We start from the raw sequence: 14,868 nt of genomic DNA, 5'->3' as shown, positions 1-14,868 counted from the left end.
TAAATACCCCCACTGGCCTTCACTGACCGCTCGCCAGGCCTCCACACCCACACGCCCTCACACTGAGAGAGACAGAAAAGAAAGAGAAAAGAAAGAGAAAAGACGGAGAGAGTGTGGCTCGTACGTGGTGCAGTGAAGCACAAGCCATCCAGGTAAAAAGAGAAGATTATCCCTCTCCCCGATAGGCCTTTCTCTCTAGCTCTCTCCCCATTCCCTCCTCTATCTGCATCCAAACGCTTGCTCTAAAAGTAGCATTTTGCGTGTGCATTATAAATGTGTTATTCTCACATATACAGCCAACACAACTAGGAATTGAGTATGCTGAATTTACAAAAAGTCTTTAAGTGTGCAAATGTCTTGCTTTTGACAATATGAAATTAAACCTATCCCTAATTGTTTATAGTATCATGACAGTTTATAGTATCATGACAATGTGGTAACTAATGTAGCTATGACATCGTATCCCATTTGTGAAAAATAAAACTAGAATCAAAACCAAGCAATTTTGATACAAAAAAGGGGTGAATGGTGCTGTAGCAATAGCTAGACTATTTTTATGTCTTCCCAACTGTGTGAAGTCCTACCTATTAGAGCGAACCATGTATTGAAGTTTAATCATGTCGCCATCGATGCAGAAAACACTCCTCTTTTCTTAAATAAATTGAACAACCTAGTTCTGAAAGTACAAGTTGTATTTTGCTTTGGTTAACTTTTCAAGCATGACGAAACTTGAGGAGGTCTCATTATGTTGCTTCTCCCCACCTATAGTACTGGTGCAAGCCAAATCAAGGTCAGTCAATTGATGCTCCTCTCTGGCTGAGTCTTGATCTAGAATGTAACTGTTGTCCTTTGTAGAGGGAAAATGTCAGAACAGCAGGGAACCCCAGACCAACTGGCTGCAGGGAAGAGCCAAGGAGGGGCTGGAGCCACATATAAGGTACCAGATTTAACAGGCTCAACTTCATGCTTTTTGTTGATTTCACACATTCCGTACACTGAGAAATGCATGGGTAGAAATGAAAGGAAGACAGAAATGCCATGGAAACGGCACGCCGTTGCCGGTGGAGATTGTACATCATTTAAAATGTGATAGCCAGATATATAACGGTTCCTGTCTTGCAGCTGGTGGCTTTTGAGTTTGAGAACTTCCGTGGAAAGAAGATGGAGTTGTCTGCTGAATGTAAGGATGCGATGGAGAAGACAGAGAGAATCGGCTCAGTCATTGTGGAGTCGGGACCGTGAGTAACCCAGTTTCCCTTCATCAAGACTCAGTTAATCTCTTTCTGTACGTTATTGCATCTGCACCCGTTTACGTCAGTTGTTTCCTTTTTTTAGAAGTGCGTGCATTGAAGTGTAATGTTCTTTCTTATCCTCAGATGGGTGGGGTTTGAGCGTCCAGGCTTTGCAGGAGAGCAGTTTGTGCTGGAGAAAGGAGAGTATCCCCGCTGGAGCACCTGGACCAACAGTCAGAGTAGCTACAGTCTGTGCTCCTTCAGGCCACTGAAAGTGGTCAGTATTCATGATAGCATTGAGAAGATGAGTGATCACTCACTAGTGGCCAACTGTTAACAGTTAGAGAGAATATACAGTAGATGGGGTAAAGGATGTCCCATGGGCGTTGATAATGGATTGTGACATTGCTGGAAAGCTTTGTTATTTGAGCCGTCAGTGCAAAATCCTTAGCAGATGTAATTTAGAACATGTACTTGCTGTTTTTCTCTCCAGGACAGCGCAGAGCATAAGCTGCATCTGTTTGAGAATGCAGGCTATGCAGGCAGAAAGATGGAGATTGTTGATGATGATGTCCCCAGTCTGTGGGCCCATGGCTTCCAAGACCGTGTGGCCAGTGCCAAGGCTGTGAACGGAACGTAAGCCTTCCCCTCCTCAATCAGAAATATCAAAGCAGTTGTCAGCATTGGTCCCACCAGGAGAAGCCTAGACTGGTAGGATGCGGGGGCTTATGAAATGGGCATTTACCATGAAGCCCAGACATGGTAGTGTCATGTTTTAAGGGAATTTTAGTCCATGGGTTCATTATATTTAGAAATGTTCCTCTATGTTACATAACCTTGTTCACTCTCCTAGAGGTTTACTTATACCCCCAAAATCTCTTCATGCTTTTGTATTGACCCTGCTCTTTCTCTGCTCTCTGAAGGTGGGTGGGATACATGTATCCAGGCTACAGGGGGTGCCAGTATGTGTTTGAGCATGGCGACTACAAGCACTGGAACGATTGGGGAGCCACTGCACCTCAGATCCAGTCCGTCCGACGTGTGCGGGACATGCAGTGGCACAAGAGGGGGTGCTTCACTGTCCCTGCCCCTACACCTGCCCCTACTCCCAATCCCAACCCCGATCCCGATCCAAACCCAGCTCCTAACCCAGCTCCCAGCCCTAACCCCAACCCGACACCTCCCGCCCCCCCGACAGCAGCAGGAGCAAGCTGAAGGCAGCTGGCTAGTCCCCTACCAGAGTCTCTCCACCAGGCCCCCGGTCAGTCCAGGCTGTCTGACCTTCTCTCAGAGGGACACCATGGAACAACATCAACAAAAAACATATAATTGACAACATTGAAACATGTATCTTGGTTGGAAATAAAGGTTTTCTCTGATTTGGGTTATCCAAAAATGCTTGCATGTTATTTATTATGCATAAGGGAGTGTGCTGTTTTAACATTGATTGGATTTATTGTTTATGATACTGCCTTTTCTCCATGACTCAGTAAGTAGTAAAGAGCCAAACTGAACATTCAGACTGGAAAACAGCCGTAAAAATATTCTGTAGTGGTAGGGTTACATTTACAGTCAAATCTCCCAGCAAATAGGACTGGAAAAAAAAAAACTTCAGCAGCATATATTTGTCAGCCACATGATGAATATATATCCATTTAATCATTATATTCTAATCCTTCCTTACGCAAAATAAAAGTCTAAATCTGTAATAACTGTGACATATCTCACACTACACTGTATTGCTTCAAGGAAGTTTCCGTTCATGTTTGTTCCTTCCTGATTTTTTTTGCCCAGGGATAAATATGTAGGAAGTTCAGGGAGGATGCGTCACTGATTGGTTAGAACTACAACTGGACCCGCCCTGAAAAATCTAAGCATCCAATCAAACGCCAGTCTGATTGAACAGCCTCGAGAGGTGGGCGGAGAACGCGCAAAAATTTGAAAGTTGACCGGAACCAACGTTGGGAAAGAAAACACGGTGCCTCTGCACGTTAGCCAACCAATGATTCATTTTAACCTAAAAAGACAGTTGTAAAGAGCTGCATGGCGGTCTGGTAAGTGAGGCCATACCGTATTGTTGTGCCTCTGCATATATAGTTACGTGTGTGTGTAGCGTTAGTTGTTTGGGTATGCTAGGTTAACGAACTAGTTAGCCGACGTTATCTTAGCAAGCTAACGTTACATGTCATTTGTTGACATTTGTTGCCCCTGTTTTTCGTGGGCTAGCTATTATCTCATGCCAGCGTAGTAGATATCTTAACTCGAGTAAAGTTACACTTAGACTTCCAGTCATTTTGACCTAATGTGTGTTATTCGTCAGGCTATCTGTTGTTAAGAAGCAATGTTGAAGTTCAAATACGTAAGTCAAGGAAACATGAAAATGCTGCCTTCCTCTGCGGACCCCATCACGAGCCGTAGCTCCCGACTCAACCACCTGTTTCAGGTAAACTGACATTTGAATTTAACGTTGAGGTCTACTAATGCATGACTGTAATATTGTACTGTCAGTGGCCTTAATAAATTATGTCTCCTTTGAATGTGGTCAGATCATGGATGTTAGCCTTTTTATTACTATATTGCCAAAATATGATACACTATTGATGATGACATTTCCCAAGCATTTTTAATATGGTATTGCTAACTTGGTGTAGATATGCATTGTCTAAATCTATTCCAGGCAGTTTATAGCAACATGCAGTAGCTGACAGTAATTGACTTCCTCATCCTGTGTTTATGTATTGTCCCCAGGGCCGGGTCAGCTTGTGTGGGCAGCAGGGAGGATGCACTTTGGGCCGGGAAGAGTTTCTGGAGGCTCTGCTGCTGCTCTACCAGGAGTGCGCCTCCCCAGAACTCATGAAGATACAACATGTGGCCAACTTTGTCAACAAGTGTAAGTATACATTTTATACATACATAGTGTTCCTCTTTCTATGTAGATAACTGAATTCCTAATTCACAAGTTTTGTGGGCTGTTCATTTTGTTGCCAAGTTATTTATTTACTGACAGTATACGCTGTTGTAATATGGTTTGCATTTTACATTCTAAAAGGTTTTTTTTTTTTTACACCTAAATCCTCACAAACTATAGTAGCAGAACCTCTGTGTATTTTCCTGTATGTGTGTGTCTGTGAGACAGTTTCTGAGGTGGTGTCAGAGCTACAGACCCTGCAACCTGGACTTCATGACTTTGACGTGCGTGCAGTGGTGGGTCGCGGTCGCTTCGCCGAAGTCCAAGTAGTCAGAGAGAAGGTCACTGGGGATGTTTGTGCCCTGAAAATCATGGACAAGACAGTTTTACGCACTCAAGAAAATGTAAGATTCATCTGCTTGCATTATATTGAAACATTGTGACAAGGTTCCTATGGTCATGTAAAATGTGGAAAAGTGATAGAATTTCAAAAAAAATTATCCACAGTTGTATGTCACCGTCATTTGGAAATACAATGTTTTGTATTTTTTTCCAACCAGTATCAAGTGTTTATGCCAAGCTTGGCTGCTGCTAGATCTAGCTACCCTTTATAAAGGATTAGAAATGTAAAGATTTACTGATTACCCATTTCATAACCAACAAACAAGACATTGTCATTCAAATCAACTACTCATTAAAAGAAATTAACATGGACCCTGACAAATATTTGCCACAGAAATTGTGCTATTTGTCATGGAATAATCACAAATAAGTAGAATTAGATTAACAAAAATGTGTAGAAACCCTGCTGTAATAAACTTGTACTGCTTTGCATTTATTTTGTATGTTGTGAATCTGTAGGATTGGGAAAGTTACATTTTTAGATTGGATTTTTTGTTTTTGTTTTTCACTTCTTTTGCACTATCCCAAACATGCAAGCATTGTCCTTCTGAGTATCATCTGCTTTAGAAGTTGCAGTTGGAGAAACACCCAGTAGAGGGTGTTATAGGGTTGTATAGAGCCAAACAAAGCCCAAGACCAATCTGAATTCACAGTCGTGCTTCCCGGCATGTGATTAATAGACCAGAGGGATCTGAGTCAGAATAGTACATGAGTTGCTACAGCTAGGGATCTGAAGAGACCAATAAAAAGAACGTCTTGCATGTTGAAGAAATGTCTTGATGAAGCCCCCTGTGGCTATGTTTGCATAATGTGAAATGACATCCTGCAAACACGCATCCAAAAGAGAGAGGAAATACTTTTCTGCTGTAACAGAAACTGAAGCTAGGAAATTAAAGTTCAGGCTAGTGTTTAATATGGGAGGTGGGCCTCAGGGCATGATCTTGTATCATCAAGGAGTTAATTAATATGTGCCATAACAAGAAAGGTTCCCAAATTTCACCTTAGTTATTGAATTAAATTGCATTAAAATAGTCAAGATTTTAGATTTAAACCATTTGAAGCCCCAAAGGTAATGGCTTTTAGACAGATTTTATGTGTGAGTTTATGTGGCTGATGCATTACTCAGAATAAGAATAATGCATGTACACTGCTGTTCCATGTATTTAGGTGATAGTTACTGTTGGTGTCTAGCTTTTTGTCACATCTGCTGACTATGTTGCTTTCCAATTCCTCTCAGGTGGTTTTTCATGAAGAGGAGCGGAGGATCCTGACTCTGAACAGCAGCCCCTGGATCCCACAGCTTCTCTATGCCTTCCAGGATAAAGAACATGTCTACCTGGTAAGACTACAGTATGGCTCCTATCTTGAGAATGGACTAAAATGACTGTTGTGCATTTGATGTGCTTTTATGTATTCCCATAGGTTAAATGGCAGGTAGTCTATAAGCTATAATAAGTATGCCGAGCCAAATAACACAAGCTATGTAATACTGGTGAAGTAGTATGAGCTATAATGCCTACAGGCATAGTACAGGCCTATGTGCTATAGTATAGGCCTAGAAGTAGCCTCTTCATTGGACTGTACTGACTGAGAAAGATTTCTGTTACCACTGTGATCCCTAGTTCAGCCATTATTTACTAGGCAGGCAGTTCTGTATGTCATCTGTTGAACAAATCACTTAGACTAGCCTGAAGCAGGCGGGAGTGTGGCGGTTCCCAATCCAGTGAAAGAAAGTAGGCTTGGAGTCATTCCATTCACACACTATGGCGCCAACCATCTGATTGTTTTGAAATACTGGTGAGATAAAGATTCCTGTGATGTCATTTTCTGGAAATGGACTGTGAGGTCCCTTTTAAATAGAGAACAACTTATTGAAGACAGAATCAACTTTTTTATGAGTTGCCTCCTGTTCACTCAAAATCAGAATTGCTTTTATTCACCAACAGATTGACTTGGTTAATTGGTGGTGACCAATTACAAGACAGTTAAACGTAACAGGATCTCTCATATAGTGCAGACAAGACGCACTGAATGGCAGTAGACTAAACAAATGCACATTACAAGTATACACTCAAAGCTGAAGAATTGTTCCAGTGTAGCAGCATTGGCATACAGTAGTTTGTAACAGTGAGGCCCCCTATGCTGTGCCTGTACCACTCAATGTCATAAGTGAGGATGACACACAGTGTCCATTTGTCCTTTTCCCCCACAGAGAACATTCAGTACAATCTCCATCAAGGCTGTCTGACACAGCCTCCAAATAATCTATATAATCTTTGGTCACCTGTTAGACTGGCTCAAATTGTAGGAAACTAATGTTCCTGCCTATTCAAGCCTTTCATGCTGCCCTCCATTTCTCTCTCAGCGCACCCTCTCTGTACATCTTCCTTCACTTCCCCTGCATCTCTGTCTCCACTCTTCCCCCTTCTCTAATTCCACTCCCCCTCTGTCTCACCCTGCTCCCTAACTGAGCATGGAGAAAAATACAAAGCATCCATCTTTATCCATGTGTCAGAGAGGCGCCCAGTCTCCCTGTTGCTAGGTAACACTGGAGAATGCTGCCGTTCATTCAGACTCGTCGACCATTCATGCACCAGGGGCTCGCCTGCATGGCAGTATGGCTGCCACCATACAACTCAAATCAGCCTGACCGATGCCTCTCTCCAGCTTTTTACATTTAGAATGCCGATAGCAGTGTTGACAGAAAAGAGAACTTGAATGTCAAACTAGATCAAGTTTGATATGTTGATTTGTGTCCCCAAAATTTAAAGGTGCTGGAAGAGGTATCTTTTTTTGTCTCAACATCATGCTATGAATGAAAACACAGGCCTATATTTAGCCTATAAACATGGATAAAGATACATAAAGATTTTGCAGTTAGTGCTGGTATAATTTGGGGTATTGAAGACTAAGCCTTTGACTGCAGTATCACAGATAAATCTGTAATAGTATCCAGTGTTACATAACCGAATCTATAATCAGGAGAACCGCCCTAGGAGCTTAAGCAGCTACGAATAAAGCTGACTAGAGCTTTGATGTAAACTCACAGACATGTAGTCCTACACTTGTTCCTTTTTTAGTTTTTTCTTCTAAATATGGGCCTATCTGTAGCTATTCATACATGTATCAATTGCATATGAGACCTGCTCATTTTAATCTTGATCTCATTCAAGCAAATATCCAAGAACTGATCATAGTTTTACCTTACCAATTTCTAACCGTGTATGCATGTGTCTTCAGGCAATGGAGTACTTGCCAGGTGGCGACTTGATGTCACTGCTGAACAGATATGAGGATCAGTTTGATGAGTCCATGGCTCAGTTCTATCTGGCTGAGCTGGTAGAGGCCATTCATGCTGTCCACCAGCTGGGCTACGTCCACAGGTAACACACCAGCTACTGAATCCAACCTCTCTGAGTGGGAGGGCTGGCCTTTCAAGGTCTTAAGGAATAACATGGTCAAGGAACTAGGACCAGTGATCCTAAATGAGAACTTCTACTTTGAGGTCCTTGCTGAATGCCATCCTTTTGGTTTAATTGAAAGACCAAGTGTGCATGATTCAGGAAAACGGTAATTGGTCAGGAAAAAAATATCTCTAAAAGAAATAATTGTAATTTAACCTAGCACCCTGGGTGTAATGTTATGTAATACAAAACATGGCAGATGGATTCTGTTATTCTCAATGCAATAAACATATTGTGGTACTCGGGCAACAAATAGCTATGTAAAAGCAGTATCAGATCTCTTCTAAATGATCAACTTGCAGAGATGTGAAACCAGAGAACGTTCTCATCGATCGGACGGGTCACATTAAGCTAGCAGACTTTGGGTCAGCTGCCAAACTGACTGCCAACAAAATGGTAAGTAGATTTGTATAGAAGTTGCTCTATGTATGAACCTCTATGCTTGACAATGCATCAGTGTGAAATTTGTTGTCATATGTTTTCAGGTGGCAGCTCCCACAGTGCCCGTAGGGACCCAGGACTTCCTCTCCCCTGAGGTCCTGACAGCCATGAATGGGGGCTCTCACAACACCTACGGGACTGAGTGTGACTGGTGGTCCCTTGGGGTCTTAGCATATGAGATGATCTACGCCAAGTCTCCCTTCTCTGGTGGCACCTCCACCAAGACCGTTCACAACATCCTCAACTTCCAGGTACACAGCCTCTCATATGGACTGGTGCTGACATTAACACTGTATGCTCATATCTGACCTCTGTGGTTTTGAAATCTGGAAGCAACATGGAATTCCAGAGGAATTAAGAATTGTCAACTTTTACCATACTCAGTGGAGATATGCAGTCTGTAATACCTGGAGGAATATCTGATCAGTCTGTCTGTTATCTAATCAATCCTTATCCATGTTATTTGTTCCCAGCGATTTCTGAAGTTTCCAGAGGAGCCACGGGCCAGTAAGCAGTTTGTGGACCTGGTGCAGAGCTTACTGTGCGGAGCCAAGGAGCGGCTGGGTTTTCAGGGACTGCGCTGTCACACCTTTTTCTCCAGTGTGGACTGGAACAACCTGAGACAAGGTGAGGAGAATCTTCACCCTTGAGACTTCTCCGTTCTCCTACCTTTGCGGTGAAAATGCTCAATTTGGCTTGAAATGCCACAGTGACGGTGATCACACCGTTACTGGGCAGATGATATGGGACTGGTTGTCAAATTTGAACATGCAGTCTAATCAGTGGCGTTGATAATATACACAGTGTGTACATGTCAGACACACATGCAGGCATGCGTGCACTCACGCAGACAACACACAGCAATAGCTTTGCCAGTGGTGGTGTCGGTAGTAGTAAAATAATGAGATTCTGTGTGTTGCTGGCAGTAGGCCAGCTCTTTCCAGAGGAGGAGGGAGAGACAAGAAGAGAGGGAGACACAGAGTGAAGATCTGCAGCTCATCTGCTTCTCAGTAGACGCAGCAGAAATCTTTTACGCTAGTGACACCAGACACGGTCGCTGTGGAGGAAATACACGTGCGTTTGTTGAACCTCACTGTCACCCACCAAACCTGAGACTGCATTGAATGAAAAGAATTTGATATTGTCCCCTGATCAATTGTGGGAAATTGCATCAATAACGTTCACATTAATGGCCATTATCAGTGAAGCATAGTCGAATTATAGAACCACAGTTCTGTAGTGGCAGAATAGGTTCATGTCTTCATATGTACACACATATCTTTTTGTAATTCTGAATGGATTATTAAAACATTGATTTCCTCTGAGCACAGTGGCTATAGCCTTACTTCCAGCTATAGTGCAACATGCTCATCATTGCAAAGCATTAATAAATCCAGTTGTTTTGCTCAAGATCCACATGATTACTAGACTACAATGATGTGTTTTGAAATGCAGTAGCGTTTTGTGTATGTGAGCATGTGTGGGAAGGGATTGGCTAATTGTGATTGGTTAATTGATTTATTGACTGATTGATTTTCTTTGAGTACTAAATATGAAAGACAACATTAAAAAAAAGAAGAAAAAAAAAGAATACATGAATAAATGTGTGTGATGCAATTACAGACAGGGTTTGTTGATAATTGGATACTGGCAGAGCTTTATGCTTCAGCTTTGGCTCCAGCTGATTAGCTTGTGCTGCTGCAGTGAGGGAGAGCGAGTGAGCGTGTGTGTGAGAGAGAGAGAGAGAGAGAGAGCAGGAGGGAGGGAGGGACAGAGGCAGCATGTGCATGAACGCGCGACTTACCGCACTCTAGGCTCCCACCGCTGTGCTCCGTTCCTCCTCGCCTCCCTTTTCTCTCCCCTTTCTCCTTGTTTTTTTTTTTTTATTACCTTATTCATCGCTGCTCTCTCTTTCCTTGCCCTCTCTTACTCCTTCCTCTCATCATTTCTCCTGCAGTCCTCCCGCCTTTCGTTCCTGCGCTGCATGCCGAAGATGACACCTCTAATTTTGAGGAGCCGGAGCAGGCAGCCCCCCGGCCAGCCCCACCAGCCCAGCGAGGAGCTCTACCAGCGGGCTTCCAGGGCCAGGATCTGCCCTTTCTAGGCTGGTTCTTCAGCAGGGCATTGACAACATTGGCCAAAGCAGAGTAAGTACTACCTGTTTACTATGCATTGCCTGGCTTATTTCAAAGACCCCCCCCCTCTCTTTCTGTTAGTCAACAGAGAGATCCTCCTGCACACACCTCTTTAACACACCTTTGTTGGTTAAAGACCCTCCGTTACAGTTGGCAGCAGTTCTGCCCTTAGACTCCTCATTACCATGGCAACAATTTCCAGATAGCCTTGTTCCAGGCACCCTAGTGTAGTGCCCTGGGCAGTTGGTGTTGTATCAGTGTCATTGGTGTTGGTGCCTGTTGGGGCTAAAATGGGCTTGGCCGTATGCTGTGTCAGACGAGGAGGGAGGGAGGGGAGGGATCCCCCTGTTCTGTGGCGCTTTCTTCTACTGATTCCACCATTAAAAGCCTGTTTTTGCATATGGGATCAAACGTAGTGTCTCCCATTGAGATCCATGAGGATCCCATAGATCAACTGAATGGGCCAGAGGATGTGAGCTGGCGTTTATCTTTGCCATCGGCGCTGATTGGTATGCGACTGAGTGTGTCAATGAGGTTTGCTGAGAGGTGGAACCCCACACACACACATACGCGCACACTCCCACCCTCCCTGCTGTTATTGTGCTTGTCTGTTACTGTACAGTATAATGGGCTCATGACTTTTATAGCATGGGTTTTGGGACCGTCATTACCCCAAATGGTCTTTGGCTTCTTAACCTTTGATAATAATGCAAGAGGATGGGCTTCATTTCTGTAGCCCTGTGGCACTGATCTAGCAGGTTGATAGTGCTGTAGACTGCGGATCATGACAGCAGCAGCAACAGAAAGGGAAGAAAAAGCATTACCAGATTAGACAGGGAAAAGGATGAGAGCCCAGATTGGGGAAGAGAATCTATTTCTATGGTTACCACCATGATGTTTTTTTTTCCCCAGTCCCCACCCCCATCTTTACCCGTCTCCCCTCCTCTCCTTTTTTTTCCACGTTCTCCCTCTTCTAATGTCTCTGTCCCTCGCTGTTCCACCAGCAGTCATCTGTTCATGGTTTTTAACTGAAGCCAGTCGTTCCCTTTACTGCATTTGATGAAGAGCAGCTCAAAGCTAATAGATTGTGTTAAATTTTGTGTGTGTGTGTGTGTGTGTGTGTGTGTGTGTGTGAGCAGCATGTGCGTGTGCGCTTTCTTCATTAAAAAGCCAAAGAGGAAAGAGAAATGCACCCAGAGCCAGGCATAATGAAATGCTAATCATGTGTTTTGGGGTTTCCTGCTATTCTTTCCTTATTCTGTGTGAACTTGTGTGTCTGTTTCCTCATTAGTAAAACACAACAACACAAATCCCCCTTAACAGCTTGCCTCAAATTTATACGACGCCGTCTGTGGTTTAGTGTCAGAAATGAGTCTTTGCAAGGTGGTCTGTGTATGTGTGTGTGTGTACGTATTCTATTCCATGGGTGCGTGGGTGTGAGAATGTGTGTGTTCTACTCTCTTTGGAGACAGTCTATGTAGCTGACCAGTGCTGCCAAGTCTTTAACTCACATACTCCTGCTGAGCTCCTGTCTCCCTTTGTCTCTCTTCAATAATGCAGTCAGCGCTGGCTACTCATTTATTATCTGTCCACAGCTGGACCAAGTCATGCCCAGCTACCATCCTCCTCAGTCAAGAAAACGGTGCCTTCGGCTTTTCTGTGTTTTTAAAAAAAATGCTCCTTTTCTATTTTGCTTCTCCTGTGGGAGGCGCAGTAACAGTATGACCTGTGCCTCCAACAAATTGTCATTGATATTCTCTTAAATTTACAATTATAGGCCTACCTAACAAGAAATGGTGGGCAGATCATTAGATTGCAGTTAAGAAAATTTCATAGAAATGTTTTTGCTTTCTTTTACAAGTAAAGACTCTGTTAATTCTAACCAAAACTATATGGATCAAATGGAGAAAATTGCACAGCTGATCCCTCAAATAGCCAATCTAGAACCATCACCAAAAAATGCTTCTCCAGCACTCTTCTATTTCATGCTGTTATAGGCTTCTGTACAGCATTCGTTTTGGTCTAGCTCTCCTTTAGGTCTTTACTGTCAGGGTGTGATATTTGGCAAGCTTTTCATGTCTTAGGTTGGTTCCCCATCAAGACTTTCACAGTTTGTGCCAACCTTAAATGTACACTATGCCTAATGATTTCCTAGCATATCTCTTGTTTTAAAATGAAGGAATTGGACAAGCCTTGCAGTGTTTACATAAAGACCTCAGACATCCAAAGACGTCCAAAACTGCAGTGGATGCTTGATGTAGGCCTACCGCAGTAGAAATTCAAATTGTCGCCAGATTTGACCACTAGTTGTAGCTCAGGAGGCACGGATTCTGTCAAAACTTGCGAGCCAGCTTTAAAGTAAACAAAGGCATGAGTCAGGTGAAAAGTAGCACTCTCCCTCAGTTCTGGATAAGACTTCCAAATTGTCATAATGTCTGCAGGCGCCCCCCCCCCCCCCAACTTGTTTAACAATGGCATTGCACAACTTTTTGAATTTTGAACAACACCATGTAAATTTTTTATCAGCCATCGATTAAATTAGCTGGAGTGCAATTTCATTTCATCTACAGTGACCAAACACCACCATGTCAGAAAATCCTGTGAAGAAGTCTGGTTGGTGGGTGTGTGTGTGTGTGTGAAGGGGTGGGGGTGGGATGGGGTGGGGGTGGGGTACTGTTTTTGTTTGCATGTGATGTGAGCCAAATGTATATGTGTGTCAGGGGGAGGCTGCTTGATGCGGAGAGGCAAAGGCAGCAGTGCTCTCTTTCGTGATTATTTTTAACACTGTGACTCAGTCTGAATCAACTTTATTAAAGATCCCTCTGTGGTATTTGTAGACTCATTCATACGGGGCCCATTCATTTTTCAGACAACTTCAATTCAGAATCACCTTTTCTCTGGTCAAGACGAGGGTGAAACATTTGACTTTGTGTTGTACTCTAAACAGATAAATTATGCCCAAAGGATGGCAGCAAAATTGCGCCGCACATTACATGGACTAAAATTGAGTGATTTATGCCCACTATAGGGCTCTGTAGACCAACACCAAGCAAGAGTGCAACCCAAAATCCTCCTCTCACAGTATTTTGTTGGGCAAACAGTGCAGATATTTCTGGGTCTAGGATGCTGGTTCATTCATACGGGTTCTTTTCTCCTGCATAACTGAACCACAACTGTTAGGTTATAGCCTACTCAGCTCTTTCTCACTACAAAATGATGCTGTTTGTTGTCATAAACCTTGATGAGTAGCAGAGAGGGTGTGCGCATTATAGCTTATCGGCCGTCAGATTAGCAGCTGAGAAAATGCTAAGCTTAATGCCAACCTTATTGTTGCAGTTTATATATAACTGGACTTTCTTCACAGTGCTGGATTGCTTCTTAAAAAAGAAATTCTCGTTGATGTATTTTAATATGCCCTCAGTGTCTGTTGCTAATTTATTATGTGTGGGTGGTGTGTCTGAATATCAACCAGCACATTTACAGGTCCGATACTGTCAGGGCTTGCTGTTATAGGATGTGGGCTTATGTCATGAGATGAGACAGCCAATCAGACTCTTTCTGGCTGGCTGATATGACTAGAGAACTGAGCTATTCAAAAGGATCAATACTTTGTTACAGGATTTAAAGTTTTTTCATTAACAGGTTTTGAAGAATTCTTTTTTTTTTTTTTGGCTTAGGCTACATGATTTTGTAAGCAAGATTTTGATTTTGTTTGACAGATTTGGTACCTGACCTCCCTGGACAGGGCAAGTGAAAAGATAATTTCTGTACGGAGATCAATGAAGTATCACTCTGCCGCATAATTGGAGTGCATAATGCTGACACATTTTCATGCCCAGTGATAGCATGTTCATTTTGATGAAGGCATGCTTGTCAGGTTTAAATGTCATGCAGGTGAGGCATGCAATATTTGTGTTCCACTATACTATCAGTGAACTAAAATATATGTTGCTGCCCCCAGGTCAGTGTCTGCAGGCCTCAACTCTCCTGCCAAGACCAACTCCATGGAAAAGAAACTGCACCTCAAAAGCAAAGAACTACAAGAAACCCAAGACAAATGTCACAAGGTAAGCCAGTAGTTTTGGCTTCTGTTGAGCTTCCAGCTATAGGGCTCACGTATATGCAACGCTGATTGCTATTGGTCATTTGTATTTCAGTATTACATAATTAGTCTTTATTATAAATGAGTCATTTGTGTAGTGTATCAATCTATCAATGTCAAACCTGACCTAAAGCTCAGTGTAAACTAGACTTTCCTGGAGAAAATGTGTGGGCTAGCTGAAAGT

General features: G+C 43.0%; 2 protein-coding genes across 2 annotated transcripts in view; both read left to right on the top strand.

Annotated features, from left to right (window-relative positions):
- The first annotated feature begins 862 nt into the window (after window positions 1-862).
- Window positions 863-2,447, top strand: crybb3 (crystallin, beta B3). The gene is made up of 5 exons (XM_071894461.2): window positions 863-937; window positions 1,123-1,238; window positions 1,377-1,509; window positions 1,726-1,868; window positions 2,156-2,447. Exons 1-5 carry the CDS (start codon window positions 863-865, stop codon window positions 2,445-2,447), a joined length of 759 nt encoding a protein of 252 aa, XP_071750562.1.
- Window positions 2,448-3,174: 727 nt separating this feature from the next.
- The window catches only part of cita (citron rho-interacting serine/threonine kinase a), a 39,414-nt gene continuing 27,720 nt past the window's right edge, over window positions 3,175-14,868 (top strand). The window contains exons 1-11 of the mRNA XM_071894432.2: window positions 3,175-3,286; window positions 3,553-3,675; window positions 3,981-4,122; window positions 4,369-4,544; window positions 5,780-5,881; window positions 7,783-7,925; window positions 8,309-8,406; window positions 8,499-8,698; window positions 8,921-9,074; window positions 10,405-10,594; window positions 14,544-14,649. Coding sequence (XP_071750533.1) covers window positions 3,574-3,675; window positions 3,981-4,122; window positions 4,369-4,544; window positions 5,780-5,881; window positions 7,783-7,925; window positions 8,309-8,406; window positions 8,499-8,698; window positions 8,921-9,074; window positions 10,405-10,594; window positions 14,544-14,649 — 1,413 coding nt within the window. The 5' untranslated portion in view covers window positions 3,175-3,286; window positions 3,553-3,573. The remainder of the gene's footprint in view (window positions 3,287-3,552; window positions 3,676-3,980; window positions 4,123-4,368; window positions 4,545-5,779; window positions 5,882-7,782; window positions 7,926-8,308; window positions 8,407-8,498; window positions 8,699-8,920; window positions 9,075-10,404; window positions 10,595-14,543; window positions 14,650-14,868) is intronic.

This window comes from Centroberyx gerrardi, chromosome 5 (assembly GCF_048128805.1).
Source record: "Centroberyx gerrardi isolate f3 chromosome 5, fCenGer3.hap1.cur.20231027, whole genome shotgun sequence".
In the NCBI taxonomy this organism is placed as follows: Eukaryota; Metazoa; Chordata; class Actinopteri; order Beryciformes; family Berycidae; genus Centroberyx; species Centroberyx gerrardi.
Note: the sequence above shows the minus strand (reverse complement) of the source record. Positions and strands in the feature narration are given on the sequence as shown.